This window comes from Vigna unguiculata, chromosome 6 (genome assembly GCF_037176805.1).
Source record: "Vigna unguiculata cultivar grain cowpea cultivar isolate G323 ecotype 2 chromosome 6, ASM3717680v1, whole genome shotgun sequence".
In the NCBI taxonomy this organism is placed as follows: Eukaryota; Viridiplantae; Streptophyta; class Magnoliopsida; order Fabales; family Fabaceae; genus Vigna; species Vigna unguiculata.
This window is the reverse complement of record NC_140797.1, coordinates 37,471,510-37,486,344: the sequence shown is the minus strand read 5'-3', so window position 1 is coordinate 37,486,344 and position 14,835 is coordinate 37,471,510. Positions and strand designations below refer to the sequence as shown.

Genomic DNA, 14,835 nt, shown 5'->3' with positions numbered 1-14,835 from the left:
TAACCTTTGTAATTTTTTATACATGAAATTTTTTACACTTGTAAAAAATAAAATAATTTGAATATTTAGGTGTAGTGATTTGATGTATAAATTCAAAACAATTATTTTAACATGTTTATATAAATTATAATTAAGCTTATTTACTAATTTGGTCTCAAATAGGAAAGGACGAAATTGGATCATTTTAAAAAATTTGGGTACTAAATTGAACCAAAAATTTAAACTGGGGTACTAAATTGAAAATAACTATTACACTGCCACGTGTCATGCTTGTAAGCTGCCACGTGGCACGATAATAAACTGACACGTGGCAGTTTTTTTAAATTTTTCGAAAAAAAAAAATTAATTTTTTGAAAAAAAAAATTAATTTTAAAAAAAAATAAAAAAAAAATAAAAATTTCATGGCTTGACACGTGTCCTGTACGGACACGGTGTTAATTCCAACTTAACGGAGAGGACCAAATTGAACCTCTTTAGAAAATTGGGGGTACCAAATTGAACATTCCTAAAGTTCGGGTACCACATTGAACTTTCTGAAAAAGTTTGGGTACCAAATGTGTATTTATACCTTTTTTTTTTTAAACAACACAACTTATAACTTTTGGAACAACTCTAATATTTAATATGTGAAAGTTTTGCATTTGTAAACTTTCGCTGTTCAATAGAACTGTGCATTAAACTACTAAGCACTGTTACTGATCATCCTGTTATGTAAAATCACCTATTTATAATTTTTTTTTGTACATGTAAATACTTCGAATTGTGTCTGTTCAGTAACTATATATGGGAGAAATTTTGTTTTTTTTTTGTTTTTTACGAAAGTAGTATAGTTTTATATAAAAATTACTGTAATAGCCAGATTTTAAAGAATTTACCATGTAAGTCGTATGTCATGAAAACGACTTCTTTAATTAAAGTCGTAATTCACGGTTTTTGACTGGCCACGATAGTCAGACAACTTTCAATTGAATTTATTTGCCAACATTGAAGTCGTTACCTTTTGAATGCAATTTCCAAATTTTGTTTGATATAAGAGGTGTGAGTGAGAGAGAGGACAGGGAGAAGGATGATTCCAGTTTTTTGTTAAGTAAACTTAAACGAGGATAGTTGCAGAACTGGATTATCAAAAGTGAGTTTGTTGAGACTATGGTGAATCAGCTCAGAAGGAATGGAGAGACCCTGTCCACTTGTCGAGTGGTGGAGAAAATCTTAAGGTAATTAATCGATGATTTTGAGAATATTGTGTGTGCAATTAAAGAGTCAAAGGATTTGTCAATGCTCTCGGTGAAAAAGCTTGTTGGGTCGTTTGATGCGCATGAGCAGCGAAGAAGGAAAAAAAATGAAGAGGAGTCTTTTGATCATGCACTTCAAGCAAATGCAATCATAAAGGAGAATAAGACATCTTATACTCAGAACATGAAGGTATAAAAAGCTATCCTGGTGATATAAGTCAAAGACAAGAAGAAGAGATTAGCATGGCCAAGGACGAGATCAATGAAGAGGAGGTCGATCAAGCAACTAAACTTTTAAGTGTTTCAAATGTGGCAAATATGATCACTATGCAAATAAGTGCTACTCAAATAAGTGTCTCAGTTGTGGTAAAGTCGAACATTGTGCAAGGGATTGTCAATCCGAAAATAAGAGGGAAGAGACGACCAACCTTCTCACATAATATGTTGAAGAGGAAGGTGTGTTGCTGGGAAGGTCTGAAATCAGTCTAAGTTCATGGATTGTTCATACCCAACTTGGAAGCTTAGATGACCAATGCAATAAGGAATCAACGATAAAGATTGCAGTGTTGCAACGAGAGTGTGATGAATTAGTGAACAAGAATGTTGTAAGAAAGGAAGAGATAAACAAACTGAAAGCGAAGCTACATGTCACGTCACATTTAAACTCAAATTTTTTCAAACCAACGAGCACAGTAAACAAACCCATCAACATACGCAACCGCCAACAACGTCGATCATCATTTTTCTCTTCATCAACACCATTGAACACGCTAGCAGAATCCACCATATACAGATAAATTGGCTCCTCAGGATTCTCACGGGGATCCCTCTTCCACTCCATTTTTTCACCCGCACATGGGTTTTCACAAGTTCAACACTGACACTACCCCATCAATACCACACTGAATCATCATCACCTTGATCCTTCATGTAAATCCACCATTTCTTTGTGCACCCTAGTTTTCACCTTTTATACACCTCATGTGTTTATTGGGTTTTGTCTTCTTTTTCTGCGTGCACTCTCGTTATTATAACCCCGCACCTCCTTATGTTTTGTTTGTTGTCCTTATGTCTGTTTTATTATGTTTACTCGCTACACCCCATTTTTCACTACACACACCTCAAAATATTTTGCTCACTGCACCATGTCTTTTACTATTCTACACCTATATTGGGCTATTTTAGATTTTGGACCTTTATTTTAGCTCTTAGGTACGTATTTTAAACTTTTCACTCCATTTGCTTTTTAACACCTCACTTTCTTGTACATTAACATTTTTATTAAAATAAGATAAAAACATAAAAATTAATCTACTTTTAAAAAAATACCAAAAAATAGTTTTTTTTTTCTTTTTAGTGTCTGTTCAACCACTCGCGTCGTGTGACACCAATTTTCAAATAATTCAAAAATACCACAAAAATATAACATTTTCAAAATATAAAGATATCAACATTTTCAAACAAAAAAAGGTCTTTTAAAAACTACGTTATTCTTGATTCTCCCGTGTGAGATACGTAGGAGTAAGGTAAGTCCTTGTCAGATTCACTTTCAAAAAATTAAATCATTTTTCAAATAGTTGTCCAAACTGTTTCTTTTAAGAACTACGTAACCCAATGATTTTTTCTTTTGAATGAATACGTATGACCAAAGTCAATCCTTGTTGGACCTAAAAAAATTCAAAATAAATATTTTCGTCTCTTTTTAGTATCATTTGTCTTATTATTTTTTGGGGAAAATTAACATTTTGAAAACCATATCAACTTTGTATGTTTAATTAAAGGTACCGCCCTTGGACAAGCGCTCTAGATGCTAACATCTTTCCTACGTGTAACCGACTTTCAAGCTCAAAATTTATTTTTTCGCAGACTTACTTTATCTTTATGATTTTCCATAATTTCTCAACAATAACTATGATAATGACTACAAATATCTTTTTAAACCCGTTTCTTTTTTATTCGTCTTACTATTACAATTCCGATTGCGACACTTATATTTTGTTTGAAAGGTTTCAACAAAACCCAAAACAAGGAGTTTGTCATCCCAATAACAGGCTATTTAATAAAAAATAGTTATGGATTGTTTTTATAATGGTTCATATTATAGAATGAGCAGCTGTATGAATCAAGTAAATGACGTAATTTTATAAATTTGTAATTTGTCTATGTTTTGGTCTCTCTTATTTCCGTTGTCTAACTGAACCAAATCATTAGTTGGTTGCTTACTGTTTCTCTCTTATAATATAGTATAATTTTTTCTGGAGCTTTCGATGTTTTGTTTTTGAATACGGAGAATGAAACAGCTTTGTTGATATTATTATATTTGCCAGAGATACTTGTCTATCTCAAATACTGATGCAATGGCCGCCACCCAAATCTGCTAAGGGCCAGTGGGATTTTCACTGTAATCTAGTTTTGTCACACATTAAATAACATATATAAAACCTAACCGATATTTATTCTCCAAATTAATAATCATATTCACGAATCATCAATCTTTTACTTACTTAATTAATTAATTAAAATGAATAATATGTTAAAATTTTTGACAATATATTTTCATGTTATTTTCAACTTGAATATAATATAGATAATGAAGATTCGGAGACAATAAAAATAATATTGTAGAATAATAAAATTTGTTATGCAATAAAAAAACAATTTTAGATATATTATATTTTAACTTTGTAGGTTTATCCAAAGGTTCATCTTATTAATGACTTTAAAATAGTTATTTTAATTATATAGTTTCAACTCAAACATCGAAATATATGTATAAATAACATTTATTATTATTTAATATAGATATTTTGCTTACGAATATGGTTTAGAATATTGATATAGTATAATGTTTAATTATATAATATTGTGGTTTGAAGATGTGCATTTTTTTATATTGAATTTTTTTATAAGTAATCTATGTATAATTTAAAAAATGAAAATCTCATAAAACCACATTTTAATAAATGTAGCTTAAACTCGGAGGCAACATTTATATTAATATGGTCTGAATTCAACATAAAAATTGTTATCTATTATGAATATTTTAAATAATAGTTTTTATAAATGTTGTTGTACTGAAACTATTATTTATTATATATGATCACACTCATATAGATCACGTCTAAAAGATCGCTGTCTAGACTTTAGACCAAAATTTTTATAATTTAAGTCACTATTTTATGATGTTGTATAAAGTAAATTTTATTATAATTGAACATATTATATGAATATAGAATAAAAAGAAAATTACTCCCACACACATCACGTATCATGAAGGCCATCACCATTATATGCCTTGACCCCACATGCAATCATGCTTACTTTTTAAAAGTATTAATTAAACAATATTATAATAAGGGTTAATTATGTTTTTTGTCCCTCAAGTATGGGTAATTTTTGGTTTTAGTTCCCCACGTAACGTTTGGTCATTTTCAGTCCTCCACGTTTTAAATCTTATGGAATTGGTCCCCAATTTTAAACTCCGTTAATTTTAATTCACACGTGTCTAACGAATGGCCACGTAAGGATCCCGTTTTCACAGCTGAGAGGAATTGATGAACAACACGTGGTCTTGATATTTTAGGACCGTTTTAAAAGAGGGATTTGGGGTCTTTCTGAAACCCTAAAATTGGAGTGTTCGTGTTGGTTTGGGGGGGTATCGTATTATTGATGAGTGTTCGTGTTGGCAGCCAAAATTGAAGTTTGAAGATCGTTTTAGGGTGATGAAAAGTGGGAGTAGAGTGATTCATTGTACGCAGAGGAGTAATGGTTCGAAAATTTTGCAGAGCTGTTCATCGTCGTCGGATATGACATCCAAACTGTGTGGGTGTGGGGAAAGATTACTGCTCCTAAAGGCAACGACTTTGAAGAACAAAGGGAGATTATTTTGGAGATGTAGAAACTGGGCTGTAAGTGACAAATTTGGTATTTATTGGGCGAACTTGATTTCCTTTGATTTCTTAATGGTTTTATTTTATTTATGCAGTCCAATTCTCAATGCAATTTCTTTGAATGGTTTAATGAAGAAGATTCTAAATATGAAGGAAACGCACCGGACTTTGAATACAGTGGTAGAACACGAACTGAAGAAGATGAAGTGTGTTTGGAGAAGGAGAAAGTTATAGTGGAGTTGATTAAGAAAAATGAGAAATTGAAGGCGAAATTGCAAGAAGAGAAAAAGTTTGGAAGATTCATGCAAGTTTTTTTCCTTTTGTCGTGGACATTAACATTTGTCTTTGTTTTTATGTTGCTGTTCAAGTTCAATTGCAACTAGTTTTTTAGTAACTATTATTTAGCTGTGATTAGTTATGTATGGAACTTTAATGGTTAAGTAAGTTTGAGGTAACTTCTGTTGGGGAAGTGTTTTGTATTTGTAATATGGCAGTAATGAATGAAATGAGAAGTTCAATTGTGTTTTACATGGTTGTGTTTTAATTCATTGTTAAATAGCAGTGGTTATTTGCCGTGACTTTTATCCTGTAAGGTTTCCTTTGATGTTAACAGGATATACATTTAATTGATTTCATCAAATTAATCCATACACGAAGTTTTACTGCATTATCACAAAACACAAGTAATCCGTACACAAAGTTTAACTGCATTATCACAAAACACAAATAATCCATACACAAAGTTTTACTTCATTCACAAAACACAAGTAATTCATACACAAGTTTTAATGGACACCAGACATGTGGTCCATAAATCTGAATAAAATAAGTTTAACTACATTCAATAAAGTATTGGACACCAGACATGTGGTCCATACATCTGAATACAATATTGCTTTAATCCAAAAAGTTGTCCACTATGATATTGCCCACTGCTACAAAAAGTGGTCCACCATTAAAAGCAACCAAAACAGTTTGATTCCTCATTGTATTTCACGTGGGTTGAGCAGAGGTTGCAGTACTTGCTTGAGACCCTATCACTTGTGCAGCCATGCTTCTGGTTTGGGTTGTTGGTGGTCTCTCTCCCTGGTTCACGTTTGCAGCAACTCTCAGTCTGGATCTTCTTCTACTACTGCAGCTTTGGGTAGATGGTCCTGCAGCGCTGCTAGGTGCACTAACACTTGGAGTTCCTTGTGATTGTGCCTGTGAATTAGGTATGTTTTACAACTGTAGATTTTGTTCGTTTGAATGAAAAAAAAATTGTATCAGAGGTCAAGTTTGTGTTCTTACCTTTCTGTGCCTAATTCCCCTTCTACAACTCCTAATGTTGTGTCCCATCTGCTTACACCTGCTGCACTTCATGATAAGATTTTTCTTTGATAGCTTGGAATGACTGACATGTTCATCAGCTTCCCTTCTTCTCAGTTTTTTGGGTCTCCCAGGTGGTGTTTTATAAATTGGTGGGAGTAGTTCAGGTTGAGTGCTTTTAGGCCACAATTGTTGTCCATTGATTGGGGTTATTTCTGGGCTATAACATGCCTCATATGTAGCTCTTTTGTAATATGGATGCACATATGCTTCAGGGTTTTCCACCTTATAATTAGTTGCTGCTACAGCATGTCTACAAGGTATGCCTATCAAATCCCAAAAATAACATGTGCAAGTATGGTTACTCAGATCTACCACAAACTTCTCCATGGTGAACCCTTGTGTTACTTCAAACTTTGCACCCCCTGCCCACACTGGAAGCCAATTGCCACTTTTCTCCACTTCCCTATCAAGCCTTTTATGTGGCTTAGGCATAACATTACCAGGATATGCATTTAATTTTCTCTTAGTGTAGCAAATCTACTCATTGTGTATGACCTAATCCATTCCATCATACTAATAATTGGTTTATCCCTAGCTAATAAGATAGTACTATTGAATGACTCAGACAGGTTATTCATTAAAACATCACATCTAGGATATATGCTGAATGCATGCTTACACCATGAGCTTCTAGGTATGCCAATTAACCAGTTATAGGCTTCAGGGTTAATGTTTCTTAACTCACCCATTTTTTTTTCCAACCTGCGTAGAATGTTGACTTTGCTGCCCCCATCATAAGATCTCTGATAACTATCCCACCACCAAATTTCTTCTTAAAATTACTATAAAGATGCCTCAAGCAGAAACGGTGCTCCACCCCATTCAGAATTTCATCAAATACTGTCATAAGTCCCTGCAAAAGTTAATTGTTATGTGTTAGAATATAGTCTGAATGAATGCTATATAAATTGAATGGAAGTAAGTTGTTTACCTTTTGTTGATCTGAGATGAAAACCCAACGATGGTTTTCAATGTCCCCAATATCTTCTAGCAGTAGTGAAAGAAACCACCTCCATGTCTCCTTACATTCGTTTTCTACAGCAGCAAATGCAAGTGGAAAGTATTGATCATTAGGGTCCCTGCCCACCGCAACCAAAAGTTGACCACCATAAGTTGTTTTCAAGTGGCACCCATCAACCCCTATAAAGGGCCTGCACCCAGCCAAAAACCCATTCTTACAGCCTTCTAAGCACATGTAGAAACAACCAAACCTTGGTGGCAGACTTGGTTGAGGCTGATTGATCTTAATTTTGAATGTTCCAGCCTTTACTCTAACCAATTCAGCTACATAATCATGTAAACGACTGTACTGTTTTTGTCCATCCCCAACCAAACAGTCCATTGTTATTTGCTTAGCTTTTCCAGCCCTCCAAGGGGTTATACCCACACTGTATGTCTTCTTCATCTCCTCAATAATTTGACTCACTGTCATTACACCAACATTCATAAACCTGTCTATTAAGACTTGTGCTATCCAATCACAGTTAGCATTTTTGTTCCCAAATACCCTGCCACATCTATGACGCCCAACCAAGGTATTGATCTGAAAAGTTTCCCTACCACCAACCTTGCTAGCCATCATTAAGAAACCACATTTTTTTTTACAAACAACCCTGACTCTCTTCTGATCATTTTTTACAAATTGAACTTCTTTACCATTTAAAACACTATCCTCCATTAATGCTTGCTTGAAATCTTTCAAAGACGAAAATTCCATTCCTAATTTGAACTTGAAGTCCTTTGTCATATCTTCAGCCCTATATCTGGAAAATTTTGGCCCATCGCGACGAACACCATCCTCACTATCAACATCTGAATCCAACTCATCAGTATCATATTCATCACTCATGTCATGTTGTCCAACTTCCTCATTAGTCACAAATGAACCAGGTCCCACATCTTTTTTACTCCTCACAGTGCTTGGATTTCGTTTCATTGCTCTCCACCTATCCAAAACAGGCCCAATTTTTCTAACCTCAGACTCAGTGTGCATCCCAAAACCATCATCATCATCTGCCACCCTTTCTTCTTCACTCTCATCTAGTTTATCTGCAGCAGAACCTTCATCCTTATCAGACACATCCTCAACTACCACATCCTCACCACCCCCCACTTGTGCTACCTCAACCTCTTCTTCTACCTCAACCTCCTCTTGTTCTACATGAACCTCTTGATCACCCTCAACTCCTATGTCTGTCTCACCAACCGGACCACCATCAACTCCTATTTCTGTCTCACACCTCTGTGCCTCAACCCCTTCTTCAACCTCAACCTCTTGTTCTACCTGAACCTCTTGATCACCCTCTACTCCTATGTCTGTCTCACCAACCGGACCACCATCAACTCCTATTTCTGTCTCACACCTCTGTGCGTCAACCCTAACTTCTTCCTGACCAACTTCTTCATCCATTCCAGGACCAGTGATAAAATGAACCACCTCAGGCTGACAAGGAATGTGCTGGACATATATATCTACTTCTTCATTCCTATCCTCCGCATACTTAGCCAACGCCAATGCCTCCTTATCGTCACTCAACAATCTTAGGTTGTTCAACAACGTTTCCTTCGAGCCCTTCCACCAAAGTCTAACATCTCCAGCGTATTTGAACTCCTTCACGATGCCTAATGCTTCAAAGAATGACCAGAAATCTGGATCGATACCCGATACCACATGGATTTCACCCTCCACATACTTCAATCCCCTATTCCATTCAAACCTACCCATGTGATGGAACGCAACCGCGAACCCCATTTCCAGCCCTACATTTGAAATCGCATCACAAACCAACCCAATCCAACATTCAACCACATAAACGGTAAAGACAAAAGTGAACATTAAACCAAAGAAATTCAAAATGCATAAACGGCTAACCTCACTTCTTCGTCCACCAAATGCGAGCAGTTACCACCACCTTCTTCGTCGTTCAAAGCTTGCTCCGTCGTGCCTAGGGACTGTCTTCTTCGTCGTGCCTAGGGTTCTTCCAAATCTCCTCAGTTGAGATTTTTTACAAATGAAAACACCTTAATTACTTTCTAACATAACCCCCATTCAGCAGGTAAGTTGGTTTAGTGAAGTTAATGACATTTTAATGCTAACATAAACCTCAGCTAAGTTCTTTTAATCACATTAATGACATGTGCCTTATTAATGAGTAACTAAAACGTGCAAAAAAATTCCTCTCAGCTGTGAAAATGGGATTCTTACGTGGCCATCCGTTAGACACGTGTGAATTAAAATTAATGAAGTTTAAAATTGGGGACCAATTCCATAAGATTTAAAACGTGGAGGACTGAAAATGACCAAACGTTACGTGGGGGACTAAAACCAAAAATTACTCATACTTGAGAGACGAAAAACATAATTAACCCTTATAATAATATGAGCTTCATTCATACAGATAGCAATTTCTAAAAAAATATAAGAGAGGATATATTAATCAATAACTCATACTAAATTATATTAAATAATAAAAAATAGCGTAAAAAAATAGTAGTTATAATATTATTATCATTTGTTTTATATCACTAACACCGGTGGCATGAATTTCTTTATAAAACAATGATATTTTGATTATTAAATTTTGACAACTTTCTTTTGTAATATGAGATGTTATCTTCTAAGTGGGTTTGGAATATTAAAAAAAAAATAAAATAAAAACCACTTAAAAAATGACACCTAAAATTCTAAAAGAAAATTTTCAAAATTTAATAGTTAAAAAATCATTTTCCTTTCTTTAACGAAGACCGAGTAACCATTCAGTGTGAAATGCATATGAACCAGAAATCCATTAGCCTTAGAGGCAAACAAACCTGAGGTAGACAAGTTTCTGCTTCCACATTAGACAAAATAAACCTCTTTAAACACTCACACATAAACTCGAGAATTAGGCTGCAGACCATTATCATCATATTTTAACTAACCATTACATTTCAGAATTAATAGAAAATAAAAAATAAACTCCAACAGTTAAACAGAAACACAATAGATGTAAGCAACTAAAAAAGGAAGGATTCAACGCGCCCTTATTCAAACAACCAAGAACACGAACACTTTATCGGTACATACACACATCATCTCACGCACACACTATTTCACACACACAATGTTATATATCTATAAGTATATTGCAAAATTAATAACGTTATATATCTATAAGTATATGCAAAAATAATAACTTTACGGTTGTTGCAACTTTAACAAGTCTCCCTCCTTTTCGAATGTTGCATTTGAGCAAGATTTTTTCACAAGTTTATCTGACATCCATATTTTATGATATTATTTTTTACATCAGACTTGGAGCATGAATTTTTAAATCCATTCATCACTTATAAATATGCGATTAAATCCTCTTCCAAAACAAAACATTTTCTTATCTTCTTTTTTTTTCTTAGGTAAAACATCACCTCAATATATGTCACCGAACAACAACAGTGTTGTGTCAATTTGAAAGAAATTTCACAAAGCGCATACAAATCGAGTGCAGGTTCAAGAAGCATAATGACAAGTGCTTTTATTGAAAATAGGAAACTAGAGAAACAAAAGACGAACCTAATTTTTAAGTTACAAGATTTCATGCATCATAACATCAACATAAATATGAATAGAAAACCAGTTTCACCAGAATGCTAAATCTTAGTATTAGAAGGAGCAGTTCATAGTTTTTTGACCAAGATATTGACTCCATGTTCAGGCTCTATGAGCAACCTGAGAGTGGGCGAATGAACGTAGCTTGGAGAGAGTGAGAAAGTGAATTTGGACAATATGAGAGCTATGATCATCTTAAGTTCCACAATAGCCAAGTTCTGTCCAAGACACACACGTGGCCCAACCCCAAAGGGCATGTACACGTGTGGCAACTTGCAACACCCTGTGGTTCCATTCGCAAATCTTTCTGGTTTGAATTTGTATGCATCATCTCCCCATATATCTGGATTTGTATGCAAACTCACTACCATTACCCAAATGTTAAGCCCCTTAGGAGCATCAAGCTCCCCAAATTTCATGTCCTCCAAGGCCTCTCTTGACATCACAGTCACAGGAGGATAAAGCCGCAATGCTTCATTAATAACCATTCCTAGCTGCCACAACAAACATGCAAGTTATGCTTCATAATATTTTCAATTTCTCAACTTCTTCTGAAACTAACATCCTTACCTGCTTCATCTTACTAAGCATACTAAAATCTGGGATCTCACCCCTGCAAATTTCAGTCACCTCAGCACGAACACGATCTTGCCAATCTGGGTTTGAGGCCAGCAGCATCATGCACCATGTAGCAGAAACTGCAGTTGTCTCATACCCTGCCAAGTATATATTCTTGCAGTTATCAACGATAAAATTGTCAATGGCCTCTTTACTTAGCTTACTATCCTTAACATTTTCAAGAACCACTTGCAGCAAGTCCTTCTCAAGACTAGTTTCCTTTCTTTCCTTGACCACCTGGAGTATGATTTCTTTCACCTCCTTTTCTAATCTCCATATTTCTCTGTTGGTCTTTAGTGGAAGGTAGCTGTAACATGCACGAGTAAATTAATCTTAAATTGGAAAGAGGAAAGGACAATTATGACAATAATATTTTTGGAGCCACAAGGAAAAACTGCATTGCACCTCATGCCAGGGATAAGTCTGAAGATATTTTTCCAGGACAATAACTCTTGGAGAGCTACGAATTTCAAGAAAATTTCTTCACTCTTGTCATAATTGCTTCCAAAGCACGCTTTTGAAATAACATTCCCAGAGAAATTTCTCATGCACTCGTCAATTTCGATGTCAGCAACTCCACCTTCTGCTTCTATTCTATTACTCCACGAGTTTACCACAGAAACAGCAGACTCTCTAACTATATTCATCATTCCCTAGTAGCACATCAAATAAAGTTATTCCAATGATATGAAGTATGAATATGAATATCAAGCAAAATGAAAACCTTATACATACATATATATATATATATATATATATATATATATATATATATATATATATATATATATATACCTTAACCTTTTCCATGTATAGTTCTGGAGCTAGGATCTTTCTTTGGTGGACCCATTTTGTCCCATTTGAAGATAAAATGCCTTGACCCAACAAAGGCTCTAGGTTTTTGAGTTGATATGCAGACTTCCCCAAGTCCAAGGATGTGCATACTGTGAAGTCTCTCACTATATCTGGTTGGTTCACGCACAGTATTTGAATGGTTCCAAGAGAAAACGTGAACACTTGACCTGTTTACACATGATAATTGAAGCATGGTGATTCTCAAATCACTCAAACTATTTGCACATCACTGCACAGATTAATTAGTCCACAAGCTGATGGTGAAAAATCCTGCATTATGTATACTTGTGATCTAACTAACACAATACTGGTAGTAGCTACAAATAATGATGTATATTAAGAGAACGAAACACATATACCATATTCGTTTCTCCATTTATCGAAGAGTGGAAGAAGAAGAGCAGCACAGTTGTGAGAGGAAGGGATTTTTGAAGAAGAGGAAGGCTTTGAAGCGGCAGAGTGAGCTTTCTTTAACTCCAAAATATTTCCAAGCAGAATAGTTGGAGGTGGACCATTGATACCTTGCTTCATTAGCTTTGAAAGAAGCTTATTTGGCTTCTCCACAAAAGAAGTGTAGAGATAACATAGAAACCCAATAAAAGAAAGAAACACAATAGTCATAAAAAACTGAGAATCAAAATGAAGCTGCATGGCTAGAGAACACTCGTCTCAGCAGACTTATGGACATGTGTATTTATATATATGTATAATAAGTATGAGACCCAACCCGTGAATTTTTTATATATGTTGTGTGATACCCGTGGGCATGCACGGGCTTCATTTTTTTATTTTCTTATTATTATTATTTTTAAATAAATATAAATATAATTTTATTATATTTAAATAAATCATTTTAAAATATACTGTTCTGTATTGACAATGATTCAGCTCGATTATTATTGGTATTTTATTGATCAGTATTTTTCAGATTTGGAGATTATTGAAGGTTGGATAGAGTAGGTAGGGCAGTTATCTATCTTTCTGGAAAGAATCTCAGAGAAATTAATGTGTGTTTGTTGTCTAGAGATCATGGACAACGTATACATTCAAAGACTAGTTATCTCTATTTATTTTTTTTATTGTCTGATTGCACAAATAAATTAGGTGTAGCAAGGCTTTTATTACCTCTGTTTTTTTATGGTCTCCTTGCACAAATAAATTCTAGATCTTTATGCCAGATATAGAGGAGTTGTGTGGGATTAAAAGTTTTCCGGATTTAAAAAAACTATGAAGGAACATAATATATACAGCCAAAGCGTTCACTTAACATCCCCTTATTCTTCCTCATTAATAATTAGTATATTATCTTAGGTATGTATGGATAGGTGCATATGGTTAGAAAACGATGAATCAAAATAAAATTATTAATAATAAAAATATGAAATAATATAATAATAATTATTAGAACAATAATAATACTAATATATATATATATATATATATATATATATAAATAAATATTAATTAGAGACCTAATAACTTTTATAACAACAAGATATAAAAAATAGATGAGGGGAGGAGTATAAATAGTCTGGATTGAAGCACACATAGCACTATCTTTAGAGAGAAAACATTTCTATTGTATAGAACATAACAAAATCATATGCGTTTCTCATTTAAAATACAACAACCTGTCGAATCAATTGAGTTGAGTGAAAAATCTCAAGATCTCCAAACCTTATGAGCACTATGTCTTAAAGATAATATATAAGTAAAAGTACAAAATACTTATATGAGATCCGGTGTTTGTTGGTGTATTTATTCTCGTACAAATAAGAGATATTTACATATAACAGGAAGAGATTTAACAATTAATTATAATAAATCTGATTAAATAAAAGATTAATTCATAATAAAAAATATATTAAAATTAAAATCATAAATAACATTTAATTATAAAATTAAAATCAATGAAAACATAAATATTTATTTATTAAATTATATTAAAATATTTTCAACATTAAAAAATTCCATTATCAATTACTGTATATGTTTTAGAATGTCGTTGGTTGGTACTGCAATAAGGTAAACAAGGGTGATGTTCTAGTGTTTAAGTGTTTGATTGGATATTTTAGTGTTTTTCGGTGAACTTAATAAACCTTTTAAGGGTATTATCCATGATGATATTACTGAACATTCATTAAAAGAATGTCTCATATGAAAATATGTTTTTCCTGTATACTAATTTATAAAATAAAAAGTTATTAATTAATAAAATAGTAACTATTATAAATAAAAATTATAATTAATCATTAAATTATTATTAATTAATTAAAGATTTATT

General features: G+C 33.6%; 3 protein-coding genes across 4 annotated transcripts; all 3 read right to left on the bottom strand.

The window, feature by feature from the left end:
• Positions 1 to 6,270: 6,270 nt before the first annotated feature.
• On the bottom strand, positions 6,271 to 6,940 carry LOC146885855 (uncharacterized). The gene has a single exon (XM_085674423.1). The coding sequence runs from the start codon at positions 6,923 to 6,925 to the stop codon at positions 6,395 to 6,397; it is 531 nt and encodes a 176-aa protein (XP_085530549.1). The 5' UTR covers positions 6,926 to 6,940; the 3' UTR covers positions 6,271 to 6,394.
• A 229-nt stretch (positions 6,941 to 7,169) lies between these two features.
• On the bottom strand, positions 7,170 to 9,245 carry LOC146885854 (uncharacterized). The gene is made up of 2 exons (XM_085675118.1): positions 7,425 to 9,245; positions 7,170 to 7,346 (listed from the first exon to the last, which is right to left on the bottom strand). Exons 1-2 carry the CDS (start codon positions 9,243 to 9,245, stop codon positions 7,170 to 7,172), a joined length of 1,998 nt encoding a protein of 665 aa, XP_085531244.1.
• Positions 9,246 to 10,978: 1,733 nt separating this feature from the next.
• Positions 10,979 to 13,238, bottom strand: LOC114189065 (cytochrome P450 714C2-like). 2 transcript variants are annotated; one of them, XM_028077769.2, is made up of 5 exons: positions 12,911 to 13,238; positions 12,492 to 12,718; positions 12,102 to 12,349; positions 11,649 to 12,003; positions 10,979 to 11,572 (listed from the first exon to the last, which is right to left on the bottom strand). In XM_028077769.2, exons 1-5 carry the CDS (start codon positions 13,200 to 13,202, stop codon positions 11,147 to 11,149), a joined length of 1,548 nt encoding a protein of 515 aa, XP_027933570.1. In that variant the 5' UTR covers positions 13,203 to 13,238; the 3' UTR covers positions 10,979 to 11,146. The 2 variants fall into 2 exon arrangements, with proteins under 2 accessions (XP_027933570.1, XP_027933571.1); XM_028077770.2 differs by having other exon boundaries at positions 12,498 to 12,718.
• Between the last annotated feature and the right edge of the window lie 1,597 nt (positions 13,239 to 14,835).